Source organism: Numenius arquata, chromosome 2, assembly GCF_964106895.1.
Source record: "Numenius arquata chromosome 2, bNumArq3.hap1.1, whole genome shotgun sequence".
Lineage (NCBI taxonomy): Eukaryota > Metazoa > Chordata > Aves > Charadriiformes > Scolopacidae > Numenius > Numenius arquata.
The window spans coordinates 5,415,002-5,429,946 of NC_133577.1; the positions used below are offsets into that span (position 1 = coordinate 5,415,002).

The window sequence follows — 14,945 nt, forward strand, 5'->3', positions numbered from 1 at the left end:
TGAAGTGAGCGATCAGACATTGTTCATAGAATCATAGAATGGTTAGAGTTGGAAGGGACCTTAAGGATCATCTAGTTCCACCCCCCTGCCATGGGCAGGGACACCTCCCACCAGACCAGGTTGCTCAAAGCCCCATCCAGCCTGGCCTTGAACCCCTCCAGGGATGGGGCAGCCACAGCTTCTCTGGGCAACCTGTTCCAGTGCTTCACCACCCTCACAGGAAAGAATTTCCTCCTAATATCTAATCTAAATCTCCCCTTTTCCAATTTAAAACCATTACCCCTTGTCCTGTCACTACATCTCCTGACAAAGAGTCCCTCTCCGGCTCTCCTGTAGGCTCCCTTCAGATATTGGAAGGGGCTCTAAGGTCTCCCTGGAGCCTTCTCTTCTCCAGACTGAACAACCCCAGCTCTCTCAGCCTGTCTTCATAGGAGAGGTGCTCCAGCCCTCTGATCATCTTTGTGGCCCTCCTTGTTAGGAGATAATAATTCAAATGATTCTTTTAAACCCAAAGTAACACCTTATTTGTTATCGAAAGCGTGCTTACCTTATTCACTTGTTTCTCGAGTGCTGTAAAATTAACATCTTTCGCACCAGACGGTTTATATATAATCGTGATTCAGTATCACCCTGTTCCGGCTGGTTTTTTTAATGACAAAATCTTGTAACAAGCAGTTAACTGTAAACTTGTTGAAAGAACGACCCTCTCCATTATATGTTTTTTTTACAGCTATACATCACTGGCCTCTAGGTTTAACCATAATTATAATTTTAGCATCCAAGATTTTGCCAACTTTATTAGCTGCAAATATAAATGCCATTTTTGGTGAGTGACAAACAGCATGTGACAGATGGCCCAGGCTTGATTTAGCCACTCAAAACTAGTGTAAAACAAGATGCCAAGACCAAAAAAGGTAGTTCCAGTGTACCCTGATTTATAGAGATGAAATTTAAAACATACGTGCATTTAGCAGAACTCTGCCCAAAGTACATTTTTAACGTATTATGGCTATCAGTGTCCAGTAGAGGGAGAAATATGATTCTAGCCTAATCTGCATTTTGAATTTTGTTTATGGTGGTGCTGATGGAATTGACAGAATGGACTTAAATACATCATTACAGATACTGGGTTTAAAATGGATGCTAAAGTTCATCCATACTTTAAGGCCTTCTTATTTAACTACAGGATAATATATAGGAACAAGAGGTTGGAGAGACACCATAAACTCTTCACCAGTATGCTTCAATTATGGGTTTAAAAAATGAAGAATCACAGAATGATATGAGGTTGGAAGGGACCTCTGGAGATCATCTAGTCCAACCCACCTGCCAAAGCAGGGTCACCCAGAGCAGGATGCACAGGAACGTGTCCAGGTAGGTTTTGAATGTCTCTAGAGAAAGAGACTCCACCACGTCTCTGGGCAGCCTGTTCCAGGGCTCTGCCACCCTCACAGTAAAGACGTTCCTCCTCATGTTTAGGTGGAACTTCTTATATTCAAGTTTGTGCCATAAAAGAAAGTAAAGAAATTTGCAGATGCAAAAGTCCGAATGAGATATTAAACGTACATAAACTACTGCGATTTCTGTGAGCTTTAGATGAGAACTCGCAGAAGCAGTAAAGTTATTAAACTGAAATAAAAAACTTGTTTCTAAAAACTGTCCTAAAAAGCTAGACTAAGTATATCACTCCAGCATCTTTCCCTCCTGTTACTACTTTTGTTCTTTAGTGGCCGGCCCAGCCCAAACCACGGCACTTCCAGAAGTCTCTGTGCCAACTGCCTCTTCCTTCCCACTTCCACAACTCTCACTTTCCCCATACGAGGGGAGCCTTCTTTCTTTGCGTTCATTCCTGCAACCCCCTCGGTTACTTTCATTTATTTTCAGTGTTGCCCGTTTTGCAATCTTTTCGTGAGCGTTGCGACACTAAATGCTTTTCTTCAAGCTTCAATTCACACAGCTTTATGACTTGTGTGGAAATTTCAACTGGAAACAACTCTACGTTTCTGTTAGTCAATAAATATTCACTGTTGAGAAGAAAATCTTGATCGCGTGAAACCCAAGACCAGCCTGGATGCAGTCCTGAGTGATGTGCTCTGGGCAGTCCTGCTTCAGCAGGGGAGTTGGACTAGATGATCTCTAGAGGTCCCTTCCAACTCTGACAATTCCGTGATCCGTGAAACCTAATGAAAGGCTCAATAACTACAAGACAGGAAAAAATTTACTGCAGTCCCTGAGTGTTTTCAGTGTTTTAAGCTACCTGTCCTTGCACAGGAGGGAATAGCTCACAATCTACTTTCTCTGGTAGAAAAGCTTCTTTCTTAACTTCTTTAAATACTTGGACTGGAGCATTCCTGATAACTTTTTTTTTTTTCCAGGATTTGTGTGTGGTTACCAGCTCAACTCACACCTAAGCAAGCTGTCGGCCAGCAAGCTGAGGAAGTGAGGGACTGGCATTTGTGACAGAACAGAGCTCACTGGACTGAAAGGGGGGTGAAATTGGATGTGGAGATCTTGGTGTAAGCATCTCAGCTACCTATTGTAATGTTAACAAGGTGGGGAGGGGGGTGTATGACTGTGAGCTGAGCTCAGTGACTGCAGCATAAATATAGCCTAAAAGTTGCGTACTAAGCAACTTTCACTTTTTTGATTCATTGAGGTGATGTTGGGATAGGAAAAAAAATAACACCAGTGTACCTGAGGGATTTTTTCCTAAAACTGTGGACGCTCTCTGTTTTCACGTGGAACGTGGCTGCCATCTACCGCTGCAGGCGGGATATGTCCCTTCATAGCCGGTGGGAAGAGCTGGCTGGCAGAAGCTGGTAGACCTCTGGGTTTCAATAGCTGAGCACACAACGCTACAATAATTGGTGGTCCTCCATGTTTCTTGAATCTTCTCAGTTGCCCAGGGGCTGAGGAGGAAACACAGTCGTGTTTAGCGGCTTTGTTTGTTGGGCCCTTCTCTTTTTGCTTGCAAAAGAGCTTTCCTTTGTTATTCTCTCTACCTTGAAATCTTCCTATGCAAATACTTTCATTTGCCGTATTACTTTGCTTCCTACTTCTAAGGATCTTCAAAACCCGAATTCACAAGCTTGTCTGTGAAAAAAAATGTTTTAGGAACTAGTCCTTTTCTCAGGACTTCCTTGTAACCTTTTATCCACTTCTCAATCTCTAGGTCTACAAAAAATTCTTTTAATCTGTCTTTAAAACAAAGCTGGGCCACTGATAAGGACTGCTTCCTGCTTGCATAACCTCTTAGTGGAATTTCACTGGTTACAGAAGATCAGCTAGATTTGAAAATGCACTTGGTGACAACTTTCCAATACTCGGAAATATCCATGATAAATTCTCCAGAGAGTAATTGAACTTGACACCATCGAGCACTTGACTCCCGAACAACACCTCGCAAAGGGCCGTCTCCAAATTTACTTGCTGCACCACCACAGTGGCGATGTATCTTTTCAAATGTTGTTATTGACATCCCACCCACAAAGGGCAATTACTTTAAAAATTTACCTTGCTCAGAAAATTGTCCCATAACTTGCATTTTGAAAAGATACACTCATTTTAAAAGATTCCACTGAGGCTAAAATTGGTGGAATTTGGCCAATTCAGTAAGGTATTCCTTTGCCCCAGGGTTAAAAAAAATCTAATCTCATATGATGTCTGTCAATAAATTAAACCTATACATTACCAGTTGTGAGGCTTTGGAAGCTGCTGTGGTAATCTAAAGGATACATTAAATTGAGCTTCACATGCTCAATTTGGATTGATTTTATTCTAAAATCCTGCAGGCCGTTCGATAAACGTGTTTGTTTTCACTTTTACCAAAGATCAAAGAATTTTACCAAAGATCAAAGAATTAGTAGAACTGCCTAATTCAGTGATCTGCATCTGAGTGCCAGTTTAAGCAATTAGAAATTTGTGTGGCTTTACAACAGATTTTGTAGCCAAGGTTTAGTTTAAAATATAAGGCTGAGTAGCAGGAGTATGTAACTATCCTCCAAGCTCCATCATGTAACCTTGATTAAATAATCTAATTCACCTTTGCTGTACCTTCCAAATGTCTAAAATAATGGTTTGGCATTTCTATCTCTACACACAGATGGGTCATTATAACTAATTAGGGTAGTCTGTGTTTAACCAGAATAATCTCTATGTCAGTATTTCAAAGCCCTGTATATCACACACAGGACAGAACAAAAGCTGCAGTTGCTGCTCTGCTGAAATACTTATTTTCTAAGCCTGATAAACACTCCCCCTTCCTTTCTAAGGCAAAATTCCCACTGACATAAACAGAAGTTGTCATGGGTGTAAGAAAACTTGAGTTTGTTCATAAAAGGACTTCTGTAAAGCATAATTGCATCACAAGAATTATACACAGATCTATTTAAGAAATTAGAGAACGAAATAGCTTAGAAGGCCTTTTTAAAAGTAAAAAATGACAGGTAACATACATACTTATACTATGATTGAAACATCTCATGTATTCAAGCTGATGTACACACAAAGAGCTGATGTCTGTCTTACGTTGCATATAAAAGAACAAATTATCTTTGCAGTTTGGAAGTGATCTCCTTCTCACCAGAAAGAGATTTTGCAGAATTGTTTATCATGAGAAAGGGGCAGTGAATAGTCAGGGGACTAGTCTGGGCCAGATGACCATTAATTACAAGTCACACTGGGGTACGTATGAAAGCCATCAGTATGAAGTGATAAATTCCTCAGTAAGGCCTCCTAAGCTTACAGCTTTCCTCTGAAGACGTCAGAGTACAAGGCCGCACTGGAGGGATAAGCCACAGAGGCCCAAGGCTGCAGCTGCCACCTCCGTAGGGTCGCTCTGAGCGGGGTCCGGCAGCCGCTGGGGGCGGTTGGGATGACCACCCGGGGCCACCAGCAATTCCCCTGGGACCTCAGAGATAGCGGCGGTGCCCTATCAGCCGGGCCCAGCCTAGGGGGCCGGGGGCCAGCCCACCCCGCCACGCTAACCGCGTCCCGGGCCGCCCTCTGCCATCCCTAAAGATGGCGGCGGCGCCTCAGCTTCAGCACCGCCCGGCGGGCGGGCCGCTTCCGGCGGGGCCCTGCGCGCGGCGGGGGCGCGACGGCTCCTCCGCGCCTCGGCCGAGGCCCGGGTGGGGGCCATGGGCACGGCGGGCGGCGGCGGTGGTGCCGCCGGTGTCCTGCGGATGCCCGGGCTGCACGGTTACGCGGTGGAGTTCTCGCCCTACTGGCCGGGACGCGTGGCCTGCGCCGCCGCGCAGTACTACGGCATCGCAGGTGCGGGCGAGGGGGAGCGTTTTGGGGGCGGGGGGGGGGGGGGGCTAACTGTAGACCTACATTGCCGGTGGCGGCTCCTGAGGGGGGCTCGCTCGTGGGTGGAAAATCTGGATGTCCGGACCGTCAGCCGGTGTCTGTAAAAAGCGTTTTGGGATTTCCCTTCACGTTGGTTTTGTTTTCCTTGGGTACAACGGCTCTGCGCCGCTGTGGTGAGACCCCACCTGGAGTCCCGCGTCCAGCTCTGGGGTCCTCAGCACAGGAAGGACATGGACCTGTTGGAACGGGTCCAGAGGAGGCCACAAAGATGGTCAGAGGGCTGGAGGACCTGTGCTGCCAGGACAGGCTGAGAGAGTTGGGGTTGTTCAGTCTGGAGAAGAGAAGGCTCCAGGGAGACCTTAGAGCCCCTTCCAGTACCTAAAGGAAAGATGGGGAGGGAGTAGTGATAGGACGAGGGGTAACGGTTTTAAACTGAAAGAGGGGAAATTCAGATTAGATGTTAGGAAGAAATTCTTTCCTGTGAGGGTGGTGAGACACTGGAACAGGTTGCCCAGAGAAGCTGTGGCTGCCCCATCCCTGGAGGTGTTCAAGGCCAGGCTGGATGGGGCTTTGAGCAACCTGGTCTGGTGGGAGGTGTCCCTGCCCATGGCAGGGGGGTTGGAATTTGAGGATCTTTAAGGTCCCTTCCAACCCGAACCATTCTGTGATTCTCTATGAATGGGCCAGGGGGGTGAGGGTCAGAGCACCAGCCTGCGACTCACCTCAGGCCCCCCAACCTGCGATGTCCTCCAGCGGCATATGAAAACACAATCCCTCTGCTTTGGTGGTGTTTTTCACAAGACCCTCTGAGAGGAGTACTATTTTTATGGGGTCAAGAATAAGCATAGTAGTAGAGACGTACACAATGTGGATAAAATGTCCGAAAACATTTTCTCCTTAAAATTTTAACTGTTCTAGCCCCAGTCACCGAGTGTCCACATGTGCCCTGGCTACTCTGCTGCCCCGCTGAAGAGGCAGGCTGAGCTTTTCTCAGCATAGGGACCTTTTTCATTTCCAGTGGCAGTATTCTAAATTTTCTAAAGTTTCTAAATATGGAAAATATGGATATTGACGATATCCCAGTCATACGGGAAAGCAGTACTCCGATGTGTTTTCTCAGAATGGAATTATTTGTTTAATTTCTGGTGAGCAGTGTTTGTATTGCTGCATTCAGGGTTGAGAAAAAGCGTTGTCTGCTGCGTTATCAAAAAGAGAAAGAGGAACCCTGTGCTGGTATGTTTGTAATGTGAGGAAAAATGCACTTTTATGCTTTATAAGCAAGTTGTTTCTTTTCCAACCTCACCTATGGATATACTGGAGTAAAAAAAAAAACCAAAACGAAACCAATCTGATGTGAATTTATCACTGTTTTAGAGAACACGAGACAAGAAGATGCAATTTATTTATGCAATTAATTGTTAACTCTTAAAGTTCAGATGCCCTTTGTATTTGCACACTGTAGCTACCTCAGAACAACAGCAGTTTTCTTTGGCATGGGGCAGCTTGTGATGTTTTGTTTTATTTTGCTGGTTTAGGTTGTGGAACTCTGGCCGTGCTGGAACAAAATGAAGCTGGTATTGTTCTGCTCAGGAGGTAACATAGTTTTATGTTTTATTTTTGCAAGAGAAAAGCTTGTTATGTTCATGTGAGTACGAGACACAACCAAAATATTTTGGGTTATTGTTTGGGTTATTTATTTATACAATAAAAAGTATTGTGTATATGCTACGGTATCTACTGAATACATGTCTTTGTATTTACATACACATGAATGTTTTAGTATTTACGTACAGATGGTAGGTTTACCTTGCATACATTTTGTTATAGGAAGTAATCTGGATTGTACCCTTTCCGTAGTGTATACCATTTTATAGAAAACTGACGATGTAAATTAAAAGCAGCCTCTCTGCCCTAGATTGAAATTAAAAGTTTTAGTTTTTTAGCAACAGTGCGTTGCCACCTAAATTTATGCCCTTATGGTTGATTTATACTGAAAACAGAGCAGGAAGCTGCGTAAAGTCATGGAGGTCCTTCCTAGGAGATGCAATATTCTAAGGGTTTGAGAGGAGTTTGGTTTGTGTTCTGGGTGGGAAGAGGAGAAAGGTTAGGACGGAGGGGGTTTAATACTTGACCATCATTGACCTAGAATTTTTTTTAAAGAAAGTTTTGAAACAGCAATTGTTTAGATTAAGAGGGCTGAAATAGAAATGCTTAACACATAGTTATTCAGAGAAACTCTTTTAAATTCATAATTATAAAGCAAGACTCTTTGAAGCTGTTCAGCACGCTGTTAGTCCTGCTAAGTGCTCTGGTTTAGTACTGTTAGTTTCCATGTTTCCAGTGAATCCGCTTATTTTGTGGTAGAAAGTCCTGTAACTTCCTGAGCCATAAACTGTGTCATTTTCTCTTTTGAAACGTTCTGTGTGCGTGCCTTTCCCTCATCATTACTGAAAGGTGCCATGAAATTTAACTTGAGCTTAGCTGAACCTTCAGTGAAAAGGGGGTAAATAAATTCATATTTGCCATCAGATAACAGCATTCTCATGGATAGTTGTTGCAGAGCAACTAATATATGATATCAGATCCCATATGATGAATTTTTGGTGTGTTGAAAGCCCTTTTAAGGGAGTATAGAGATCTTTAATATGTTCATGCCTGTCTTTCCATTGGTTTTTCATTGTGATGCACCTTCCTAGTGGTGTTGGGAATTGGATGGAGCTCTCGCAACACAGTTTTATTTCTTTGTTTACCACATCTGTTACAGACAAAAGTCTCCTACCTCTGTAGCAACATCCTGGAGAAACCATAAATCAGACTGAGGCAGGTGGTACCTCTGTCTCTGTCTGCCTGACAAGTTTAAGACTGAAATCAGATTTCATTCTCTCTGTGTGGAAGGTCCTTAGCTCATTTATGCTTTAACTTAATCAACCTATTCTGGCATACAGTTGTAAAAGATGAAATTATAACAAGTAAGTTACTTACAAGAAGATTTACGAAACTGAAAAATACAGATTGCTAAAGAGGGTGATTTAAAGATATGCTGTCTTTGCATGTAACTAGTCCAGACTTTTATGTCAGGCTTTCTCATGGAAAAATATCTTCCTTGTTCCGATTTAGTTTTGACTGGAATGACGGCCTGTTTGATGTGACCTGGAGTGAGAATAATGAACACGTGTTGATCACTTCTAGCGGAGATGGATCTCTGCAAATCTGGGATACAGCTAAAACCAAAGGTCCGCTGCAAGTCTATAAAGAGCACACTCAGGAGGTAAACCAGGCAAACTTGAAAAATTTAATGGGTGATCTAATGTCCGAATTATTAAAAGATTTATTGGTGGACTTATAATCAAAAGTGGGTTTTGTTGTCTATTTTTTAACTTTATTTGGGCCCTTATTAAGTAAGTAAATGACATTATTTTGAATACAAAGTGAATTACCTATTATACATATTTGTATGTGCATTCATATGCTGTAGTAGGTACTGCTTAATTACATAAATTAATATATTCAGAAATAGTGTTTGTGGTTTCTTATAGGGTAGGTAATCATTGTGTTGTGTCAAAGTACTGCAGTCATTCTGTGTTTTTTAGAGAGCGTTATAGGTTAGGTCTAAATCAGACAGCTGATGCATATAGCAATGTTATTCTTTAAGATGTAAAGTGATACACATTATGCAGATCCTTAGGACTTCTGTTTTGCCCGGGAACTACTCATCCTTTTCCATTCTGGCACCTGTGACATCCTGCTCAAATAACAGTAGTCAAATATTGGGACAGCATGTATTTCTTTTAGCCTTGGTTTGATATCATTGCATTTAATTTTCTTAAATCTCAGGTTTTTTATGCAGTGTGATAAGGGCAAAGAACAATGTTATACTCATGTTCATAAACATATTTGCATATTTTAAAGGACATTTATGCTTTAGTATATTTATCTTTCCCCAATTGATTTTTCTACCCTTTTTTTTTTTTTTTCATGCTTTCCTTCTAACTCTTCACGCACTTCTGTCAAGTCTTTGAACTTTAGATGCAATCAGTTTTAGCCTGGATTACTGACGCTTTATCTAAATGACATAAATTGGAATAAAATAACCTAGTGGGCATGTAGCCAATAAAAAATGGTAGGGGAAATCCAATTTCTTTATTCACAAAGACCTGAAGATTTTTTCAGACATGAAGCGCAAAGCTAAAAGCTGAGTGACTGCAGCTACATGACAGTCTGTCTTCTGCACCTTATTTCTTTGTGATTTTGCTACTTTGGTCCAATACATATGCTATGTAAATAAAGAATTTTAAGAGATGAGTTTGTAGTTGTGATCAGGATTTTATGACGGTGTTCAAAGGCTGATGGTAGTAACAGAAAGAGGTAGGCGAAGCATAATACCAAATTTAGGTGGTTTTTTTTGTCTCTATCATTTTCTCATTGAAATCCTGTCCATAAGTTTATTTTGGTTCTGCTACACCATCTGTTGTTTGTGAAGTAAACATTTCTGTGTCCAAGTCTTAGTTTAGCAGGTAGCATGGGGAGGTGGACGCATTCAACCATGAGTTAGAAAGAGAGTAGAGGAAACATGGGCTGTTTATTGCAAGATACGAAAGGTTGTATTGATTCTTTATAAACATGCATTAGGAGGATAGGTCTCAGAGGGAATATAGCTAATAGTTTGTGGTAAACACTGACAGTCTTTTTAAAATGATTGACTACCTTCCTAATCCTTAATCCCTGCCTGACCTTTCTAATGACAATTTTGTCACTGCGTTTTATAATATTTCTAATGCAAGATTGACAGGGATCTATTTCTTGTTTTCTAAATGAGATTGTTTCCCTCCTCAAAAAGAATGTGCATTTTTAATTTGAAAGCACATCTGTATTATCAAAGGACAATGAGTTTTATTCCAGCACTAACCAACTGCTGAATCTCATGCATAAATTAGACTAATTTACTTCGGTTTTGATAAAGTCTCACTGGAATGTGAGACAATAGAATGCTTGAATTAAATTTGTCTTGTAAAGTGAGCCTGAACATTTATTTGGAACTGGTTTTTATGGGTTTACATCTTTTTTTTTTAATCATCTTTTCATCTTGCCTGAGGCATTTCTTGCTGCTGTTTAGGCATAAACTAGTATTAATGTATTTTATGATTGAAGATAAAGCACTAAAAGACTTAACAACTAAGGTTTATGCTGTGCTATTAGTCTTTCCCAGTTGCTCAATGCAGCTTCTATTGAAGCATCTGTAAATTTATATTGGATGATGGCATGAAAAGGAAAGAAGAATAAAAGTGAACCTGACTTGGTTCTCCACACCTTCTTTTTTTCATTCTCTTCCCGTTACCTGGACCCGTCACAGGCCAAATGGAAAATAGCTCTTGCTTTTTCTGAGCCTGCTGTCTGCTCCATTTGTAATTCTTGCCTGAAGGAGGATTTGCCCAGGTCCCTCTGCTGCAGCTGCAGAGTGCTGGGCAGCCCCAACCGTGTCTGCCATGTGTACGTAGACCCATGTCACGACATGTTCAACAGATCTACGTGCTGATAGCTTGCGAGTGAGCTGTAAGCCATATGTGTGTTTTGCCTTATCTGTGCAGGAGATCTGATCCATCACAAACATGTGGGGGTAGGGGAATTGTGTGACATGGGTGTATTTTTCTTTCTGAAAAGTCTTGGACATGAATATGAGAGCCAAACACTTCAACTGAGCTGACTTCTTAGGGCTGTTGTGTGAAGGAGGCGCACTATGTAGGGATACATTTAAGGGCATTTCTGAACAGCAGCAGCTTAGGAGTTGAACACAGACCATCACACAGATTCAGGGGGAAGGAGAGAGGCTGATGTTTGGCTTTTGCTGGATTTTTTTCCAGTCCAGCTTCTCTGTTTTGTTTGTGTGGTGACACAGGTCCCAACATTTTCACCTTCAAAACAGGGTTGCTGCCATTTAATTCACGATTCCATCATCCCAGACAAACACAGCTCCTAGTATGTTGACTTGCAGATTAGATCCAATGCTGTGCTAGAACTAGATTGTCCCAGCTGAAGTACAAATCCTCGGTGGTTAGTGGCCTGACTGAGAGCAGTGCCACCTACTACTGGTACATAGTGGCCACATTTCTGAGAAGTGTTGTGGATTGGGGCGGGAGGTGAAGCAAATAAACCGTTTCAGCTAATAGTTATCCGCCTTGGCACTGAAATAGTTTGTGTCCCACTGCAGCTCATTGAGCCATTTTGGTGGGAGGTAGAACTAGACAGAATAGAATGCACCTTCCATCATGTAGATAGAGAGATGGTGCATTTGAAGATGGAAGTTGTATGTGTTCTTGAGGCTTTCAGATTTGAAATAATTTGAAGAACTGCCTTAGAGCATTCGAGCATTCGTTTTCACTGATGCAGCAGAGCTTAAAAATCAGCAGCAAAGGATGGGGTTAAGGGATCCTCTATCAAGGTGGGGATTAGGTGAGAATAAACTGTCAAAGAGGGAGCTTATTTCAACTACACAGTCAAAAGCAACTTCTTAATAGCTGGGACAATTAGTTATGAGGGAAGTTGAGTTTTTAATTGTATTGTATTTGTTTGAGGATATGAATGGTAAAAAAAGAGTGTCATAGAACCTTGAAAAGATGAAAATCAGTATTTTAAGGCATAGATTTCTTATGAGAAATAAATATGATAAAAAAGCGATTGTTGGTCAGCTAATACCTCAAAGTCAACTCCGTAGTCAGCTCTGAAGAAAGATGGCGTTTGCGTTGCTAGTGATTAGAAACTGTAGGTGTTTGATTTTTTTATCCCTGATTCAGTTTTATTCAATCTGAATTATGGCTTTTTACAGTGGTAGAAACTTCTGGTGATGGTAGGTCTATGTGGATTTTGTTACAACTTTTTTTTTTTTTCCCCTCCCTCCCATTTTGGCCCAGTTTTACTTTTTTGGATACTTTTCTGAGCCTATATGTACTTTTAACGCCAGAAAGATGTTAAATTTAATTTTTTTCCAGGTAAATGGCATTGTTGGCAGCTCTGTGGTGCCTGACTTGTGTGGGTTTTTCAGCTGATTATGATACAATCTGCAAATCCAAGTCTATTTCACGAAACTTTGGCTAACTAGAGTCTCAAGCTTGTATTCTAATGCTTTTTCTAAAGTAGGTTGTTATATTGTTTATAGGCATATAGCGTTGACTGGAGCCAAACTCGAGGAGAGCAGCTAGTGGTGTCTGGTTCATGGGATCAAACAGCCAAGCTGGTATGTTGGTTTTCTGCTGAAGGTGAAAAATGTGGTTTGCTTTGGATCTGATGGTTCTTTGCGTTAAGAAACAGCATTGATTCACTTTTGCTCTTTATTTTTACACCGAGGCTGAAGTTCTGTTTTAACTGAGGCTTTGCTTTATCCCTCAGTTGATACCAGTTTAAGTATACAAATATTTTTCACAATATATGGTAAAAAGAAGTTCATTTAGTCCTTTCTGTATGTATAAGGCTTTTTTTTATATATGAAACCCTTTCCTTTCTTATTGAATGTGTGCCTCAACGGTTTTCTCTTTACTTTATTCAGTGGGATCCAGCTGTGGGGAAGTCATTACGCACTTTTAAAGGCCACGAAGGGGTCATTTACAGCACTATATGGTCTCCACACATCCCAGGCTGTTTCGCATCTGCCTCAGGTAAAGGGGTTGTCACGACAAAAACACCTTGTACGTTACTGGATTAGTTCAGCACTTTGTCCAGCAGATGGTAGTGTGTGTCATACGTAAAAATGTTTATGGAAAGAAACTTAACTGCTGCAGCTGGATTTATAGGTTCTTTTATGATCTGTAAATCATCCTCTCGGCCATTTAAACAGGGATCAGCAGTTTTCTAGCAGTCACTTCAGTGACTGGCAGTTTTTTCTGTTATTTTATGTAGCTGTCTTCCATTCACCTTATTCTTCTTGTTGACCACTAAATCAGTTTATATGCTTTATTTTGTGTTCTGGCTTATGGTTTTTGTTCAAATTATCTCAAGTGTCAGTAGACTGTTAGCTCTGTGAGAAACATAGTCAGTTCCCGTTGAACTGTGTTAAGTACTTCTGGAGATCTCTGTGACTCCTTCTTTGGGAAAGGTAATCATCAATTTTACTTTTCTGCGTTGGCCAACGCTATGAATCTTGCTGGTCAATACAATAATAATTGAGTTGGGCGTACCTAGAGGCAAAGAGGCTGTATAGCGAGATGGCAGAGTTTTCGCACCACTGTTCCGGCTCCAGAGGCATAAGGAGAGCTCTGGAGTGAGACCTGGAGCCTAACTGTGGACTAACTGGGCGAGGGGTGATGTGAGCCATGGAGTTTGCTTGGGAGATAGAGGGGCGGTAAGATGCTGCCTTAATACAAATATCAGTAGACTCCAGTGGCTTAAATTTCCCTGATTTCCAGTCTGTTTGATTTCTGTGCTAATTTAAATAGAAATTGTTTAGCTCATATCAAGAGGGTAAGCAAGGATAAATACGTTTTCCTGTTACTGAAATTAAAGAGAGACAGCGAGTACACACAGATAGTGGTCTTCTCTATTCCGTAGGAAGTGTGATGAAAAAGGGAACGTGGCTTTCATATAATCTCAGTCTGGCTGTTTCCATCTGACCCTGCTCGCAGAGTTGAGCTAGAATGACTGGCAAGTTACATGTATTTGTTCTAACATAGTAGTGCTTAGAAGCCAGGTGCTGGTGCACAGATATTTCCAACTTACTTGAAGATTCATTGAGGCAACACTTCGTGAGGTACCTATTTAATAGGATGTGCAGAAACTTACAGGATCAAGCCCTGTACGCTGCATGAACAGTTCTACTGAAATGCAGATATATTACAAAAGACTAGCTGAGTATCATTTGGCCAAAGGTAAGAGGAGAAAACAGTGCATAGTGGTTTTTTGCAAATTCCTGGGGCTGTTACGATCTTTTTGAAGTCCTGCTCAGAAGCCTCCCCTCCATGGTAGCCTTGCTCATACAAAAGTTCTGACATTATAGGTGGAAAAAAAGGGCTTTACTGATCCAGCGAGTTATTTCCAATTCAATTCTCTAGGCTGTGAAGCCAAACTCTCTTCTAATACGTTGCCACTTGAACAATTTTGGGAAACATTGATTGTCAGATGGTGTATGTGGTGGTTCTTAAATTGGGTACAGCAACATACAATTGATCTGTTGAGTGACTCAGCAGCTGTTGGAAGTTTTAACTAAAACACTAAAGAGTTGCTATTCTTTTGTGAATTTTACTTTGACTCATGAAAAGGACTAACACGCATTGCTGGAACTTGAAGCTAATTGCAGTCAGCTTTCTCCAGTTGATGACTCCATAGTATATTATAGGAAAAACAACATGCACAAAAGACACAACATTTTTCTTTAAGTACTACTCAGGTGTCAGATAAAATCTTACAGTGTAGTGCTAGGTGTAAACTCTTCAGGTAAGAGAAAATGAAGTCTTCAAAATGATGGTGAACTTTCTTACGGTTTCCTAAATAAAACATCCGGTGTGCTGCTAAATGAAATAGCTTCAAACCAAAGATCTCATGTAGAAATCATGACATACCAATGTGGAAAAGGTTTCTTCTTTTGCTTTTGATTTTAGTTTTATGTTGGATTTTCCCTTGTGGTTTGATTAGATTATTTCGCTATAGAAGAT

General features: G+C 41.4%; 1 protein-coding gene across 1 annotated transcript in view; it reads left to right on the forward strand.

Moving 5' to 3' along the window:
• Positions 1 to 5,086: 5,086 nt before the first annotated feature.
• Positions 5,087 to 14,945, forward strand: part of PEX7 (peroxisomal biogenesis factor 7) — a 45,905-nt gene continuing 36,046 nt past the window's right edge. Inside the window, exons 1-5 of the mRNA XM_074168772.1 lie at positions 5,087 to 5,274; positions 6,846 to 6,903; positions 8,428 to 8,578; positions 12,461 to 12,538; positions 12,848 to 12,956. Coding sequence (XP_074024873.1) covers positions 5,139 to 5,274; positions 6,846 to 6,903; positions 8,428 to 8,578; positions 12,461 to 12,538; positions 12,848 to 12,956 — 532 coding nt within the window. The 5' untranslated portion in view covers positions 5,087 to 5,138. The remainder of the gene's footprint in view (positions 5,275 to 6,845; positions 6,904 to 8,427; positions 8,579 to 12,460; positions 12,539 to 12,847; positions 12,957 to 14,945) is intronic.